Source organism: Cygnus olor, chromosome 2, assembly GCF_009769625.2.
Source record: "Cygnus olor isolate bCygOlo1 chromosome 2, bCygOlo1.pri.v2, whole genome shotgun sequence".
Lineage (NCBI taxonomy): Eukaryota > Metazoa > Chordata > Aves > Anseriformes > Anatidae > Cygnus > Cygnus olor.
The window spans coordinates 36,245,713-36,262,874 of record NC_049170.1 but is presented as its reverse complement, the minus strand read 5'-3'; the positions used below and the strand labels follow the sequence as shown (position 1 = coordinate 36,262,874).

Below are 17,162 nucleotides of genomic sequence, written 5' to 3'. Positions count from 1 at the left end.
GTTCAGAAGCGCTCTTTTCCCACTAGAGGGAGACAAATGACTGCAAAAGGATCAGATGTGCAAGCTGTGCTCTCTCTACAAAAATGTATAAAACCCGTGTGTACAAATCTGAACGGTTGTACAGTGTCAGATAAGCAAATGCATGAGTGATAGAATGGCTACTGTACATTCCCCCCCCTTCAAGAAAGTAATATTAAACCTTGAGGGAGCAGACAAGGGCAGTGGTGCCAGAGAACACAAAAAAAAAAAAGCATTGTTTTTATTTACACAGGTGTATTTTTTTATATCAATAGTATGTAAGATATATAGGAGAAATATTTGTATTGCTATTTTATTTGTATTGCTTTTTTTAATATATAAACATGCAATCGATTTTTGATTCAATGTTCTTCAACTTTCTTGAAAGGAAAATATTTTCAGGTAAAAGCAGCTTAGCAATGCAGCTCTCACACCAGGGTGTGTACCAGTAAACAAGTGATCTCAGTAGGAAACCAAAGGAAAACTTTAAATGTTAAAAGCAACCTGGAAGAGTTCTGGTGACCATGCATCGTGTCTTCTTAAGCAAAATGACGGTAGTGAGTAATTGCATCATTATTTTAATAGTGTTGTATTACTACAGTTGCAAGCTATATATGCAATATGATTCTACATTTAAAAAAAAAGTTATCAGAGAACATCATCCTTGTAAAAATATTACTTCGTTTTATTCCCCAGATGGCATGAAATTAAGCATAGGAGTGGTTTAGCTGGCATGAAAACAGGCTGCAGAAGGATAGCATGTATTTCTGTAACAGGACGTATAACAGCCCTTTTCAAGAGACTAAAAAAGAATGTGCATGTTGGGGGGCAGGAGAAGGTAGGAACTGGAAGCGTGAACTGGAAAGAATCGCTTTCCCCCAAAACTGATCTTGTTGAAACAACTACATACTGCATCTGCTAAAAGGCTCTGAGATGAAAGAGGAGGAAGAGATTAACCGAATGGAGTTAAGATTGAATTTGCAGACTGAAGTTCTACAGTGGCTTAAGATACTTGGGGGCTGAGGGGAAGGTTGGCTAAGGGGCCCACAGTGGTAATTACAAGACACGAAGCTGTACTGGTTTGGGCTGGGATAGAAATACTTTTCTTCCTAGTGGTTTGTATGATGCTATGTTTTGGATTTGTGATGAAAACAGTGTTGACAACACACTGATCGTTTAGTTATTGCTGAGCAGTGCTTACACAGCAACAAGGCCTCTTGCTACTCACACTGCCCGGCCAGCAAGCAGGCTGGGGATCCACAAGAAGCTGGGATGGGACACAGCCAGGACAGCTGACCTGGACTGACCAAACTGACCATGCCACATGACAGCATGCTCAGCAATTAGAAAATAAAATAAAATGTGGGTGGCAGGGGGGAGTCTGCCAGGGCTGCAGTTGCTCAGAAACTGCCTGGGCATCAGTCAACTGGTGGTGAACAATGGTGTTGTCCATCACTTGTTTTTTCTTGGTTTTGTTTTACTTTTGTCCCCCCCCTTCCTTTTTTTTTTTTTTTTTTTTAATTATTAGACTGGCTATATCTCACCCCATGAGTCTTCTAACTTACCCTTCTGATTCTCTTCCCCCGTCCCGCTGGAGGGGGAGGTGGGAGAGTGACTGGGTAGTGCTCAGCTGCCTACCACGGTTAAACCACAGTAGCACTGTGTACTAATCTAGTCTGCCAAAGTATTGTATAAAATCCATCCTGCTTTGTGCGCTTGTGATCCGCTAATGGAAAATAAGAATATGCATGTTTCAAGTGGAGACCTGATGAAGTTTTTCAAACTTCACTCCACATACCGTGGAATACAAACATGCATCAAGCCATCTCCTTTTCTTTATGAAGGGCAACAGATAATTTCAGTAGACAAAACTGCTGAAAGAACTGATTGTCTATCCACTCGCAGCACAGAGCTAGGAATTCTGCATGAAAAGCAACAGTGGGGCTGGAGCATATGCTCCCTGTGAGCACAAACATTGGCTAGCACAAAGCTGTGCGTCTTGCAGATATTCTTCCGTAATGGTGGTGACAACAAACTGAGAAAACTAGGTCTGTGGAACCACTGTGTTGAATACCAGAAAAAAAAATAGTTTTGTTTTGTTTTGGTTTTTAACTCCAATGTGATAAAATAAGATGTAAACCCTAAAATAAAAGCCTTTAGAAATAAGAAGGGAATTGGAGTACTGTAATATGCAGGACTTGAATGAGAAGCAATGTTTCAACAACTCAAATAACACAGTCACTTTATGCCTTCAATTCATTTATTCTGCCCATTTTTGGTAGGAAATGAGATAGAAATCTTGTAAAAAGGCAACAAAAGCCTCTATCTCCTGAACAGCAAGAACACTATTAGCAAACCAAAATCTATAGTTTGTTGTGACCTTTACAGTTACCTGTCAGGAGTGATACACAGGGACTCACCTGTTCCTGAAACTCAAGAAAGCAAATCTTTGCATCGTTTACAAGCATGCATACTGCCCAATATTCAAACTGTGTGGAATACTGACTGTATTACACCTGAACAGATTTATTTTGGTATATACTTTGTTCCGAAAAGATTGAATCTAACTTTAGTTTGTTTCTTCCTAATATTTGCCCCAAAGAGCCTCTAAAGCACTACTTCAAAAGCATCCCAACCAGTCGAAAAGCAGACACAGAAGACAATACCCTAGTGCCCAGAACTCCGTGACAGTAACTATGTAGAGAAGAGAGCAAATGATTAAGAGTGGGAGGGAAACATTAATTTGGATAGAGCTGTGACATAGTCCAACAACTACCTTGTCTGTATTAGGAAATCAGTGTTTCTATGGACATTTCTCAATGGTCCCAAATACCCCTGAGCTATTTGTGAAGACTGAAAAAAGTCAGTACTAAAAGGAGGAAAGTATCTTAAACACATATGAAAAAATATAAATACAAAGGAGATGTTAAGAAAACTATGTTTTAACAAACTGCAACAGGACAAGGAATCTCAGTTCTAAACTAAAACAAGGTAGATTTAGATTAGATATAAAGAAGAAATTATTTACTACGAAGGTGGTGAGACAACTGGAACAGGCTACCCAGAAAAGTTGAATAGGGCTTTTGAGCAAGTCTAGTAGATGTCCCTGTCTGCATCGGGTGGACTGGAACTAGGTAATCTTTAACAGTCCCTTCCAACATCAAACATTCTGTGATTCTATGGTAAAAAATACAGGGTGGCTTAATAATACACATCATCAAAAGACAAGGATACTAGGTCAGGTACCCACACTATTTGCTCTGAGGAAATTAAGTTTTTTTGTTGTTTTTTAGAAAAGAGGAAAACAGATCAACAAGTATGTTATATAAAGGGGTTCATGATTATTTGTATCAGAATTTAAATGGCAATAAATGTATAACAGTTACCAACACCCCAGCAGAATAAAGAGCTCTGCACTCACTTTGAATTAATTGCGTACATCTATACAGATTTTTCTACTTGTAAATAATTGTTTTTCTTTAACTTAATGTGCTCTGAAGTATATTGAAAGTTGTTTGTTGTTATTTTACTTAACAGAACTCTAAATAATTAAACCTTTACCTTAACAAACTAAACATTTTAAAAAATAAATAGATTAAAAAGTGGAGTTGATGAATTTAAGATTTTTGTGTGTCAAAGGTTTAGAGCATAATTAAAAATCCACCTGCGTGTGACTTGCACCAGAGGACTAGGAGTAAAAGGAGAAAAAGAACCCACAGAATCACTTTGTTAAAGCAGTCATTCTGTAACTTAAAAGCGATACCAAACAACAACAACAAAAAACAATTCAAATCAAAATTACCTACTTCATACTAAGCACAGGTGAAGACTCTGCTGTTATATAAAATATAACTGTATTTTGATTACTTAACATTTTAAGGTTAACCCTTGTGGTCTTACAAACAAGATTTGAATTAATGGACTGCTTAGGTTTATTGCCAATAACAACTATTCACATCACATGAAGCTGACTAGATTAGCTGACTTTATTTATTTTAAACAAACCAGAAGGAAAATAAAACCTAGCTATTGTAATTGAAATGAGTGCCGCATAACTGCTGCTCAGGAATCTTTAAATCAATCTATTAACCCACTGTACAATGCTCACAGCAAAGATAAATCATATAACCTGTTGGCCTGCTTCTGTATTTCAAGTACTAGGGTAGGGATGTAAGGAGAGCAAGAAAGAAGGAAAGTCACCTTTAGGCTTGGAAGGGTTAGAGAAAAAGCTGCATATAAAGTACTCCTTATTAAATTTTCTGATGATGAAAAAGGTAAATTAATGCATCTGATTTTGAAGATGCAAGCTTAATTTTCAGAAGTAACACTGGATTTATGTTCTGTTAATGTATGTAAGCATTTATTATATGCATATTATAATATACATATAAACGAATGCAAGTTTCAGCTCAGCAGAAACTCTTTTAAAAGTGAAAAACAGAAAACATAAAAGTAGTAAAATAAGAAAATGCCAAAGACTTGAGAGACAAAGTAAGCACCTGGGTTAGGAAACTGCTATAGTATTCCAGATAGGTGAAGTGTTTGATCTACTATTGTCTAACTACCCTTGCTAGACAGCTATTGAAGTCCCATTTGACAAATTGTTCTAAAAACGCATTCTAGAGCTCATGTGGATCACAACTGACAATCTTTCAAGCTATTTTTAAATAAGAACTTCAAATAATAATGAAAGATTTCTATATAGCTTATACAAATTTATCCATCAAGCTTCCAATTCTGTAGATACATGAAATACGTACTTTTAGGTATTTAATTCTAGTCTTGTTAAACTGGTCCTCCTACGTGCTTGAAATTAAAGTAATTCTTTTATATGAAAGATTTTACACTTTTTTTCCCGTAAAATAGATCTTATCATTGACTTTTTCCTTACCTAATGTTACAGCCCATTTAATTATGACTGTTGAAAAGTAGACTACGAAATTTCAACAGTTTCAAATTCCTTCAACAAATTCCTTTCTACCAAAGGTGTATCGTGCAGAACTGTTGACATATACATACTAGTACTTAGAAATAGCCTATTAACTGCTGTCCACAGCTAAATTATATAGGCTTCATTACTTCAAATTTGTCCATGTCACCACCTCCCTCCCACATGTTTTTAATCTTCTCCTAAAAGGTTGTTGTTGTTGGTTTTTTTTAAGCATCAGCTGAAAATATATATTAAGTCCAACTTTTCTGTGCCTTTTTTATAATACTGCATTTCCTTACTATCTGTAGAATTCCAAAGTAAGCTTGCTTTGGTTCAGGCTAGATTTATATTTCCACTATCAATTAAGACTGTAACTTAATTTTTAGGTTTGTTCTTTTCCCTTTCAAAATCATTAGACCTTTCTGAAATCTTTAAGAGAAGCCATAGTTAACTGTTCACTCTTAGTATGTTCTGACAGTAGCACTCTTAAGTCTTGATCTTTTTTTTTTAATACCAACTTTTTTTTTTTTTTTTTTTTTTGCTTTATTACCATTTACAATACCCTGTGTTATGTGTAATTATTCCTTAACAGGCATTATTTGAAAATCCATCCTCCATTTTAAACTAACATAAGCGAAGTTTCAACTATCAACTACTTTTCCACTATGAATTTCACAATTAAATGTCAAACATCTGGTAACAGTTGTCATCGATTATCTTACCAAGCCTGGTACCAAAAGCCTTAAATATTTTAACAATTTTACGACATAAAAGGAATAGTGGCAGGAGGTTAATAGGAACTGACCTATTCTAGTGTAAATGTCTATCTAACTGCTGAGAGGTTTTGATAGCTGATTTTCACCCAGTTTAACTGGTTCTTGAAAAAGAAGGATTACAGACATTATGAGTCAGCTTTAATCAGTAAAACAACTAACCTTTTGCTCTGTTTGCAGTTGGTCACATCTCTGCTTTTCATGGTTAAGTTCTTTTTCCAGTCTTTCAACTTGATCTCTGAGTTGTGTTGTTTCCTTCTCCAGAACAGAAGTTACCTTTAATAGCTCTTCTTTTTCTTTTACTATTTTTTCAATTTTAAACTGTAAAAAAACAAAACAATTTTTTATTGGCATTTTTTCTCTCCTTGATTTCTATCCAATAAGTGGATGACAAACTACTCCAATGTTTGAGCAGAATCACAAAATATGTGCCTTCTGGCCAGGTGATTTTACAGTTTTGTCCTTCACAAATTTCTGAAGTTTCACTACTCTAACTACATTACTGTTACATTATAGTACTACATTATGATTAGACAGCACATTTTGTATCATGTTTATTTCTGCTCGTTCTTCCTCCTTAAGTGAAGTGTTTTTACTGTTCCCAAGTGACAGCAGCTATGGAAAAGCTAATTAACATGACAGCTTGGTGGCGAAATGGCCACTGAGTGTACGCATGCACACACACACCCACACAATAGAACAATGTTGAAGAAATTTAAAAAATATACAAACATTGCCAAAAGTAAGGACTGGCACAGAAATCAAGATAATCACAGAAGTTTGAAAAATCCTTTTTCTTCAATTTTAGTAGTAGGTGTACATACCCTAAGACTTTAAATGCAAAAACATCCCAGCTGTACCTCTGTACTGCATCTCTCATCCTAAATTTTGAAAGCTATAAATCAAGTATGTGTGCTACTTGTGGACAACTAAAAGCATATCAGTTCCTTTTTTCCTTACAATGAGTACCCTTTCACACAAAGGGTATTCATTGTATGGAATCTTCCCTCTCTGCCCCCAACCCACTTAAGTTGGAGAGTGCAGACGGCAGAGGCAGGTAACTAGCCACTCTTACGATTTCCCAGTTTATACCAAGTGTTATGCCATACCTGTAGCCAGTTTAAATATTTATTCATTTGATCTGCAAATGTTCTGAACTCCAATCAAAAACTGAAAATCAAGCCAGAAATATACATTATATATACACATAATGTAGGTTTTTTTCCTGGCTTGTTCTTGAATATTATATTCTATGCATTTATGTGTGTGTGTACATATGTACATATAAAAACTAAGTGGAAAGATTGATAACATTTTAAGAATTTTTGAATCAAACCTCAAGAAGTCCAGCTTTTGTGGTCACCACTAACATATCAGAGTTTCCTTCATCCTCCATGGTGAGCAATTCTTCAACAGGAGAAGAGGTACGAAACTGGAAAGGTGTGCTTGCTCCACGTATTTCTCCTTTATGAGTAACGTAACAGAACTGGTAGAATTCTCCATCATCATTTGGTAGGTAATATCCTATCAAAATAAATTCGTATTTGAAGAAACATTCTGCACTAACAAACCTATTATGCAATTCTCCACGTGGAAATACATTATCAGAACATCTTAGACTTACGATTTTCACCCTCATTATTTCAGTAGGGCACAGGCAACGATCACAGCAATACAAAGGAAAAGTCACCCTTTTCAGTAATTTCAATTCCCCCCCCGAATTTCTCCTTTTTTTTGTTTGTTTGTTTGTTTTAAAGACCCGGAGGCTTAGGACAGTAACAAGTAACAACACTATAGCACTATATACATGCATCACCTTACATACGTTAGGTAATAGCTAATGAATATATTCTTACTGAATACAAAGAATCATTGGCAACAAGATGCCCTGAAGATCTAAACATGGAACAGGACTACATTATTACGTAACTGTTGTACAATGAGAGAACAAAGAGTAAGTGACTTTGGGGCTGGGAATACCTCTACAGCCAAAGACAAGAGACAGAGTAACATGCTGTGATGTTATATTTGTGGATGTTAAGCAACCATTTTCAGAACTAATGAGATTTTTACTTTTATTAGTAAGTCCAAGAAACCAGGCCTCACCAAATTGAATGGTAAGAAAACCACTTAAGTTTTATGCAGAATACTTAATTGTCAGACACTTTAGCTAGCTTAAGTATGACAACAGCATAATAAATCCTCACCTAGCAGGTGATGTCACCCATTTCTGTCCATACCTCACCACAATTTAATCTGCTCCCTTTCTAACTTCCTAATCATTAAATTGAATTCACCAACTAAAAGTCCAGTACTTCCAGAAACAGATTCTGAATGCCACAAGAATTTTGTCATGAGTACTTTTTCCTAACACCGCCCCTCACACTTTTTCCTCTTTCCGTCAGCTTGCTTAAAATCCTCTTACCTCCCTCTTTATCACAGATGAGAAAGATACAAAAAAATGCATGAGAAGTGAGCATAATATATATTTCTGAAGTCACTTTTCAGCACCACCCAAAAAAAGAAAAGCGAAATATTCCAAAAATCTTCTCTGGATCAAAAAAAAAAAAAAAAAAAGAACAAAGTATTTGATAAAATTCTAACAGCAGCTAAGGTAAGTAAATGAAAGAAAGCTAGAAACTTAATTCATGCGCCTTCTCAGATACTGCTTCAGTTCTGACTGAACTATAACATTAAAATACCTATTTCAATCACTATGTTGCTTTGGGGGGAATTTTTTGTTTGTTTTGTTGTCGCTGCTGCTTTTAAACTCTCATTCCAGACTACTGGAGGACTTCTTCAAGTAGTCTTAGCTGCTTTTACTAAAAATGGTAAAACTCATTACATCTGCTATACAGACAACATTCATATTGTGTGCTTCGTATTTCCATCAGTCTTGTACTTCAGTAACTATAGCTCAGGGAGTAGTATCTTACTGTCTTTTTACTTGCAAGTTTGAACGTGTGTAGATCTTCTAACATCCGTAACATCCTTTTGCAAGAAATTCTGCATCTGACTGTGTACCATCTCTATCTCTGTTATGAATCTGTCACTGGTAGTTTACACTGATGGCCCCTGCTTTCAATATGAACAATGGATAATCAACTCGTTCCACGGGTAGCTGGTTTTACAGACATCTGTTTTTTTCTAATATTTAATTCCCTTTCCCAGGCTGAAAAACCTGGCAGAAGAAAGTACTGAAGGTCATCTAGTCCAATCTCCTGCTCAAAAAGTGACTGCTGTCAGCAGCAGTCTGGACCTATTGCAGCAGTCAAGCAAGTGTGTGGAACTCCCATCCATCCAAACCTTCCTGGGATACCCGTTCAAGTGCTGCTACTATTAGTTTTTCCACCTGTTGGTGAAAAAGTTATTCTTAATGCTAGACCTAAACCACCTAGGTCCCTTTATACATGATTAGCCACATCGTTCTCATCTTTGTAACTCCTCTTATTTACACAGAAGCTGCTTGACTTTGATCTTCCTTGTTGCTGTGTTCATCTTCTAGTTCTGCTAGATCTGTATTGAGACTCGGAAGGGAAGGCAGAGGATTTGACTTCCATACAGTATTGAAAATGCAGTTATAATACAGACTTGTATAGTGGTGTACCATTTTCTGTTTTGTTCCTTATTCTTCTCTTAAAATTTAGTGACTTTCAGCAATTCCTCACTTTCAAAAGGTCCTCTGCAACTCTGAACAAAACTGAACCTTCACCAAACCGTCATTTACATTATTTATCCTTTCTTTCTTTAACAAGAATCACTTTACACTGGAATGGTCTAAAGTTCAGAGACTAAAAACAGACAATGTGAAGACACAATGCTTTAAGAGATGCCAAGATTTAAAAAAAAAAAAAAAACTGCCAATGATTAAACGGCATCACTTTTGGTGTCTGAATAACTTCCAGCATCTTTAGTGTTTCTAAAGATCTAGAACTGTTCTCCAACCCTCAATATCTTAACACATAGATGAGTATTTAAAAAAACTATGGAAGCTAGAAAATACAGGTAGATACTGCTTTATTTAAATTCACCTTGAAAAGTCAGCACGCAGTTAACAGTTGATCCTTCCACATAGTTTTCTGGCGTAGGTGACCAAAGAAATGTGTAATAATCTCTTGCAGTACTCCAACCAACCTAAAATAAAATAAACCACAACAACAACAAAAAGAAAAGAAAATATTAGGCAGAAAAAATTGCTACATATAGTTAAGATGTCACAGCCTGGCCTTTAAAACATACTGTAATATGAATATTTCTGCTTCAACATGCAATAAAAAGATATTTAACAATGTTTACAAATCAAGAATATTTTTAACAAGCATGTCAAAGATTTAGCATGAATTTTATTAAGCTTGTTACCTAAGGCAATAAATGGGTCTAAGGCAATAAAAGGGTCTATATAAATTAAAACACCAGACAGTTTTCACTATACTTTAAACTATTATTTGGTACATTTATATTTTTTCTATAAAGATACACTAGTATACACTGAAAATACAAAAATATTACTTCAGTAGTTTATACTGAGATTTTCTTAGGGTAACTTCTGCCAATATCAACTATTTTGTGTCCACAATCCAATAGGTTCATCAGAAAACACAAAGGAGGAAGAAGAAAACACCTCTTCCCTACTGAAAATGACAAATATGACAGGTTTAAGCTAGCACTTTTTTTTTTTTTTTTTGACAATTTCTGCAATACTAACTAAAGACTAGCATTTCACTGGAATGCTAATTCTTCCATTTATACAGCACAATATAACTGCAAGGAAAAAAATGCATGAAAACCTAACTCAGTTAAGTGAGCTTAACCTAAGTTAGTGCAGTTTCCCCAGTAACTTCAATAAACACCTACTTTCCAATGTTTCATAAAACCTGCAGTTCCTTGAAATAAGAAATGATATCCCCCAAAGAAATATATTCCAACAAGCTTGAAATACATGCATCTAAACCTGAAACCCAAAGCAACCAGTTACTATAAAGCAGCATAGAACAATAATAATGTAATGATAAAGGAGTGCAATGAAACAGATGTATTTGTTCTAACTAAAAGAAAATATCAAAAACCTGGTCAAAAAGTAGTAACATGTTTTGTCAGTAACTGTGTATGGTGTCTTGGAAGAGTTAAGAAGGAAAGGTGGCAAACTGTCCACTGATTTTATCAACATTATTGGAGAGGGGAACACGACAAAAAAGATGAAGTTGGTAATCATGATTTCTATTACTTCAGTAGACAAGATCTCTAAACTTTAAGTTCATATCAAATCCTCCTTTATAAAGGATACATTGCAATAGTATATCTTGAAAGGACTAAGAACTGTTTCTTAAGAGGTTGTCAGCTTTACAAAAATAAAAAGGAGAAAAAAATGGGCAATGAGAATATGGGCAATGAGAACAGTAGTACCCAAACTAATTAAACAGTATTTATACAGTTACAGATTTCAAGTAGTATGAAAATTAATAATTAGCGTTAGAAAATAAAATCTGAAGAGACTATTCCATAGCTGCCTTTTACAAAACTACTTCTCCACTTTGTATTAAAAGCATGGCAATAGCTACTGTTTGGGAAAAAGTAATTGCTCTACAACCAGGCCTTTTTTACATTAATAAAAAGCAGAGATGAACAACAGCAAAAGCAGTTCAAAACTTCCTTTTGCTAGCTACAGTCACTTTTTTAAGGCAACATTCATTATACAGAACAGCTTCTGACTGTTCTGCTGACTCAATAAAAAAAAACAAAATGGAACCAACTACTGTATCGTAAGCCTATTCTTAGACAAAGAAGATTCTGTGAGGAATCTGATAATCTGTGAGGAATTCTGAGACCCCCTACTGAGGAACTTTTAAAAACATGAATGAAATGAGAACTCCTGAGGTTGTCATTCACACACTAAAATATTTTAGAAATAGGAAGGGAAGTTCCTCTGGTAACTTGGGGTGTCAGTGACATTGGGAGATATGGGGCAGGTGGAAGAGGGAATAAAAGCAATTTTTCTGTAACAAAAATCCACAGAAAAATCCACAGATTTTTTCTGTAACAAAAATCCACAGAAAATTTTGTAAATTTTCAAATTTTCACGTTAGTTATGTTTTCATATCCAATTCAGATGTTAAGACCCCCTTTTCACTGAAGGTACTTTCACCTCTGTGAAGGGAAGCATATACCATTACTGGCATACAACACAGAAAGCAGACAGCTTTTTAAACAGAGAAACTGGGTTCTCATTGAGTGAAAAGCCTGTCTTGTTCTTTTTAATTTCAGAAGGGAAACTGACTTACTGTGTTCAGAACAAACATGGTAAAGAACTGAAGCAATCTCTTCATCGTACTCCAGTTTCTAATTCTGTTTTAAACAAAGAAATAAAAGAAAAAGCAAAAACCATCCAAACAAAAAAAAACAACGCGCGCACACATCCTATTTTCCTGAATAAAATGGACATTCCTTCTGATAATGAAAACTTCAGAAAGCGTAGAGAGAGGGAGCAAAATCCATATAAATATATGAATATAAAACCAAAAATGGTTGCTAGCATGATCTCTTCCCTAGGTGATCAATTCAGTTTCCAATTCAATTTTTCTCTATGCTGAAACCCAAAATTCTAGGAATACTTTACCTCTAACAGTAATGCTCATAATTTATTTTTTTTAGGTCATTTGAAATTCTATTCATACTAATACAAAGAGACTAATTATGTAGAAAGCAAATTACCCAACTCTTCTGGCCTGTTTCTGAGCTGGTACTATATGTTCAAGTGTAACTCTAATCTGTGGGTTATTGGTAAAGAGAGAACCATGACACATCACCAGCTAGTGGGCAATACCCTGGGAAGTTTACCAGGCACATATTTTTTCCATCAATTCCCCCTATTTCCTGTCACCCATCATCTGCTTCCCCTACCAAAGCTCCCCATCTCATACTGTCTTGATTCTTAGAAGCCAACTACTTAAAGGGGCACATGCAAGTGGCTCTTCTCATCCAGCTGCATAAATTAAAAAAGGAGAAGTTTGTGTACCGTGCAGCAAAAAAAGTTAAATTAGTAACATCATTCAACATCTTTTCTACTGAACAATGGTTATCATCAATTTTCATAGGATTATTTCTTTGGTGACAAAAACAAGGAGTAAAACCAAAGTAATGATATTCCAAGAAGAAAATGACAATGAAAGTAAGTAATAGATGTTTTAGGTCAACAATCTAGATCTTTCAAACATTTTTCTACCAATATGTTTTAATTAAACATGAAGTACACAGTGATTTACAAATACAGTCTTCCATGTTCATAACCTTCTCTATGGCAACAGATTATACAGTCACAGACTGTACGAGCACGCTGAAAGACTCAACAATGGCCTAGATGTGACTGTTGACCAAAAAAATACATATATATACACATATATTTCATTCACCTCAGCAGGAAAGCTAATAGTTGCCTAAAATAGGACTAACACTTTATAAAGAATTTTTAGAATTGCTTAAGGGACAGGAAATAAAAACAGAAATACTGTCAACTGAAACTAGGGGGAAAAACAGCAGAGGAAATCAACCAAGAGTAAAAATGATTAAGAGAAAGATGGGAATACTTGTCAACCAGACCATGATTAATTTGCATGCAGGGAAGGGAGGAGTTACAAAAAAAGAAAAAAAATGAAAGAAAACTGTAGCTCTAAAAGCAAAATGAAGAACAGCCTCCTCCTCCAGCATGTTGGCTTGGAAAACTATCTTCAATTTAATGACAGGGATAAGAAGAGCTAAATCATTTCTCTGACTGTTGATCAATGTGACAAAACATACCAGAGACAACTAATACAGACTATTTCCAAGGTCAGACTCCACCAGGGTACAGGAGTGACACCCTTCAAAGCCCCTGCATGACGCCATTTATTGTAAAGACCTTTTTTGGATTACACTGACAGGAGAAAGATTTTTGTGTAAGGTAATGTCCATTTAAGGTGGTTTTGTTTGGTTTTGCTTTTGTTGTTTTTAATTAAAAAGACCATTACAGCAAGTGATCCAATACAATTCTGTTTGGGATGCAATGGAAGAGGGCAAGCCAAAACATTTCTTGTAAAAAGAAAAATCTGTGCATCTTCCCAGTAATAGTGCAGGCCTCAAGAAGTTAAGTGATTCAACAGGCATCAACAGTTATGGCAATCAGTAGTGTATAACAGAGAAAACCTGAAGAACATTTTTTTTTTTTAAGAAATAAACGTATTTACTTATTGCATACCTATCCTTCTTTAGATGATACCTTCTGTGAAACCTATAGAACTTGAAAGAAGTGATATCTGAGCACAGACTAAAACAAAGAGTTCTTGGGCCAACACATTCTTTAATTTCATACTTTTAAAACTCAAAAGGTAAGATTTGTTAAGTTAAAAGCAAATAAATTAGACCTAATGTTTCATTTTCAGAAATATATTCTCCATAAAATGATGTTCAAGTAGCAGGTGAAGGCTATCCTGCCACCCTGTAAACCTTTTGCAGCTTATGCTCTTTGGGTGATGTGGCTTGTTTTACCCTGCTGCAATTTGCACTGAAACAGCAGCAGCAAATAAACTACTCTGTGAAAATAAAAATAATAATAAAAAATCCGACTCTAAATCTGTTTCGATTATTCATATCTACCTATTTATCTACACAGGAGTACCCACGAAAACCCCTGAGTAACAGAGCAGAAGAAAAACTTCAAACACAGACTACATTAAGAATTCAAAATTGCTCTAACGAGCAGATGCAAAGAAATCCTCCAACACTTGAGAAGCCGTCAGCACAAAAACAGAAAGAAGCAGGGCTTCTTTAGTGCCTGTCCAAACTCCCTCCAGTACACTACTGGAACTGTAAGATGAGTGCACGTTAAAAGTAAATACAGACGCTATTTACATGCTATTTTAATGCCTCATAGAACTTTGATCGCAGATTACATCATTTCATTTTTTGTTTCCTGCAGTTACTGACCGAGTTCTAAAAAGCTATGATCTAAATATTCAAGCTAAAAACATATTTATTGACATTAATATCTCGAACTTAAAAGCTGTCCAAAAAAAAAAATAAAAAAGGAAACGGAGGGAAAGAGATGGAAATTCACACTTAATTCCTGTTTAGGCCTCACATGATGTTACAGCCCTATTCTCCTATGAAGAATGTATTCTAATATACGCAAATGTGAAACCAAAGTAAAAACAAAACAAAAACTTTCATTAGAATACTGATTAAAATGGCACATGAACAAGTCAGACGAATAATTTCATGGTATTTTTTTTTTCTTTTTTAGTTGATACTATTAACTGGAAGAGTATTTCGCATTTAAAAAAAAAGCAACAAAAACCAGTCCTCTCTCCAAACAAACAAAAATCTTAAAAATTAGAATAAGACTTTCAATATGAGAACACCATCAAGTAAAACAGTATGTGGATCAAAACTGCTACAGACTTTGTTGTTGTGCCAGAACTCAGTTGGGATACCCTTAATAAAAGTAACTCTGGAAAAAAAAATCATAAAATAAAATAATAAAAATAAAAAATAAAAATAAAAAGCACTGTCAACTACTGTCAACTACTAACATAAAGCCAAGTTCCAAAGTGTTAAAACTGAAGGAAGTATACACTATCAAATATACACTTTCTTCCCATCAGAAATCTTAAATAAATGCGAAATCTTAATAGGACATACAGTGGACCTTCCTGTGAGCAAGGAGGAGTACAAAAGGCACAGTCTACTACTAGTCTAATTTTAAAACGTGGCAATACAACATCCACATTCGAGTACACAAACATTATAAAGTACACAAGAAATCTAGCATATTAGTTTCTGAAGTTCAGAGGAGGAAAACAGAACGGCCCATCAAACTAAACACAAGACTTGCTGTGAACTCTGACCTCAAGTTCATCATCCAACGCACTGCCTGGATGTGCTGACGCCGTAAGGAATCACTTTTTAAGGAATTCACTGAAAACCCTGAAAGTATCTTGCTCAGAGTTAAAAACTCAAAATATTATTAATGTCCTTATTTCTTAGCAAAAAGAGCAAACAAGACTTAGATGATGCAACTCCCCTAAACCATATATATACACATAAACATATATTTATTTAATTTTTACACAGAATTTTTAACCAGAATTAAAGTCTCTGCTACTAACCTGGTACTGAGCACATCCTTCTAGCCTCTCTGCTTCTCTACTTTTAATTCTCACATGCTCTGCTCAGAAATCCTTTTTCAATAGGAAAAGCTATGTATACGTTCCAACGCTCTTGCTTTCCATACCTTAACCAACAGATTAATAGTCCAGAATCCAAATCCTACTTTCACTGTCCCTACCCATGTTTTTAAACCAAACAAAATATATGACTAAGCATCATGTCATATTGAGCTTAGTTTATTATGTACAATGTGTTACTCAAACAATACTTGGTTTATGTAGTTCACTTTCTTCCCATAAAACTGAAAGTTTTAATAGGTCATTACAGAGTAATCCATTCGCTATATTCCTATTTCCTACTTCTGAGCAAAAGGGCTTATTTCATTTTAAGACATCATAAACTACTTTTTAGTTATATAAACGAAACCTGTAGTCACAGTGGAAATGTTGAAGTTTACTAAAGTTTAAGATGTCTAACACTGGCTGGGCAAGGGGGGACAACTGAACTGCCTGCAATACTCACACCAGGCAGCGCTTCCTTTACTAATAGCTACGTAGGTGTCACAGTTCTTTCTTCTTCTGTGCTGGCCCCCACATGCAAACCCTTTTCTCATCAAAATGGCCCACAGTGCAATTTTTACATTTCACCCACAGTACATTCCCACCAAGTAGCTAGAAGAAAATTAGCTAACTAGTAAACTAAATGATGAAAAACACACACACACAAAAAAAAAAAGTCATAGAGTTAGGAATTGTCTGTTTCTCAATAATATACTACTGAAGAAAAGTACTGACCAACTATTTTAGTTTTGCTCTGTTTCCTTTAACTTACATCTGATTTATCTTAAAAAGTATAACCTTTCCTAAGGTGAAAGCTCTGTCTTATAACTGCACAGTGTTTACAGTGTAAAAATACTTTCAAGCTTCATTTTTAATTTCTTGAGTTTTAGATGAACATGGGAAATGAATACTTCCCTCCCTCCACCCTAATTTTGTGCTGTTTCTTTCCCTTATAATGCCTTCGCAAACTCAGGCAACTTGGTCTTGAGCGTGACAGCTTTAAAGGAACATGACTGCAAGAGAAGCTCATTCGGCCCTTGCTCCACTAGCCTCAGAAAGCTGTCGTGCAACTGGATGAGCAGCAGCTTTCATTCACGTAAGATAGCAGCTTAGTACATGTGTTGTGCAGATAGGTAACAACAACAGAGCAAAGAAGCAAACCCAGGAAACACTTGTTTAGCTGAACCAATGCAGGCATAACCAGTTGACCTTTATTGTCAATACCTAATATGATGCAATTCTAAA

General features: G+C 35.3%; 1 protein-coding gene across 7 annotated transcripts in view; it reads right to left on the bottom strand.

The window, feature by feature from the left end:
• The window catches only part of TAX1BP1 (Tax1 binding protein 1), a 57,366-nt gene that overhangs the window by 30,699 nt on the left and 9,505 nt on the right, over positions 1 to 17,162 (bottom strand). For all 7 annotated transcript variants that reach the window (XM_040547687.1, XM_040547692.1, XM_040547690.1 and 4 more), the window contains exons 3-5: positions 9,753 to 9,855; positions 7,058 to 7,245; positions 5,884 to 6,042 (exon numbers count right to left, since the gene is read on the bottom strand). In XM_040547687.1, the coding sequence (XP_040403621.1) occupies positions 5,884 to 6,042; positions 7,058 to 7,245; positions 9,753 to 9,855 (450 nt within the window). The remainder of the gene's footprint in view (positions 1 to 5,883; positions 6,043 to 7,057; positions 7,246 to 9,752; positions 9,856 to 17,162) is intronic.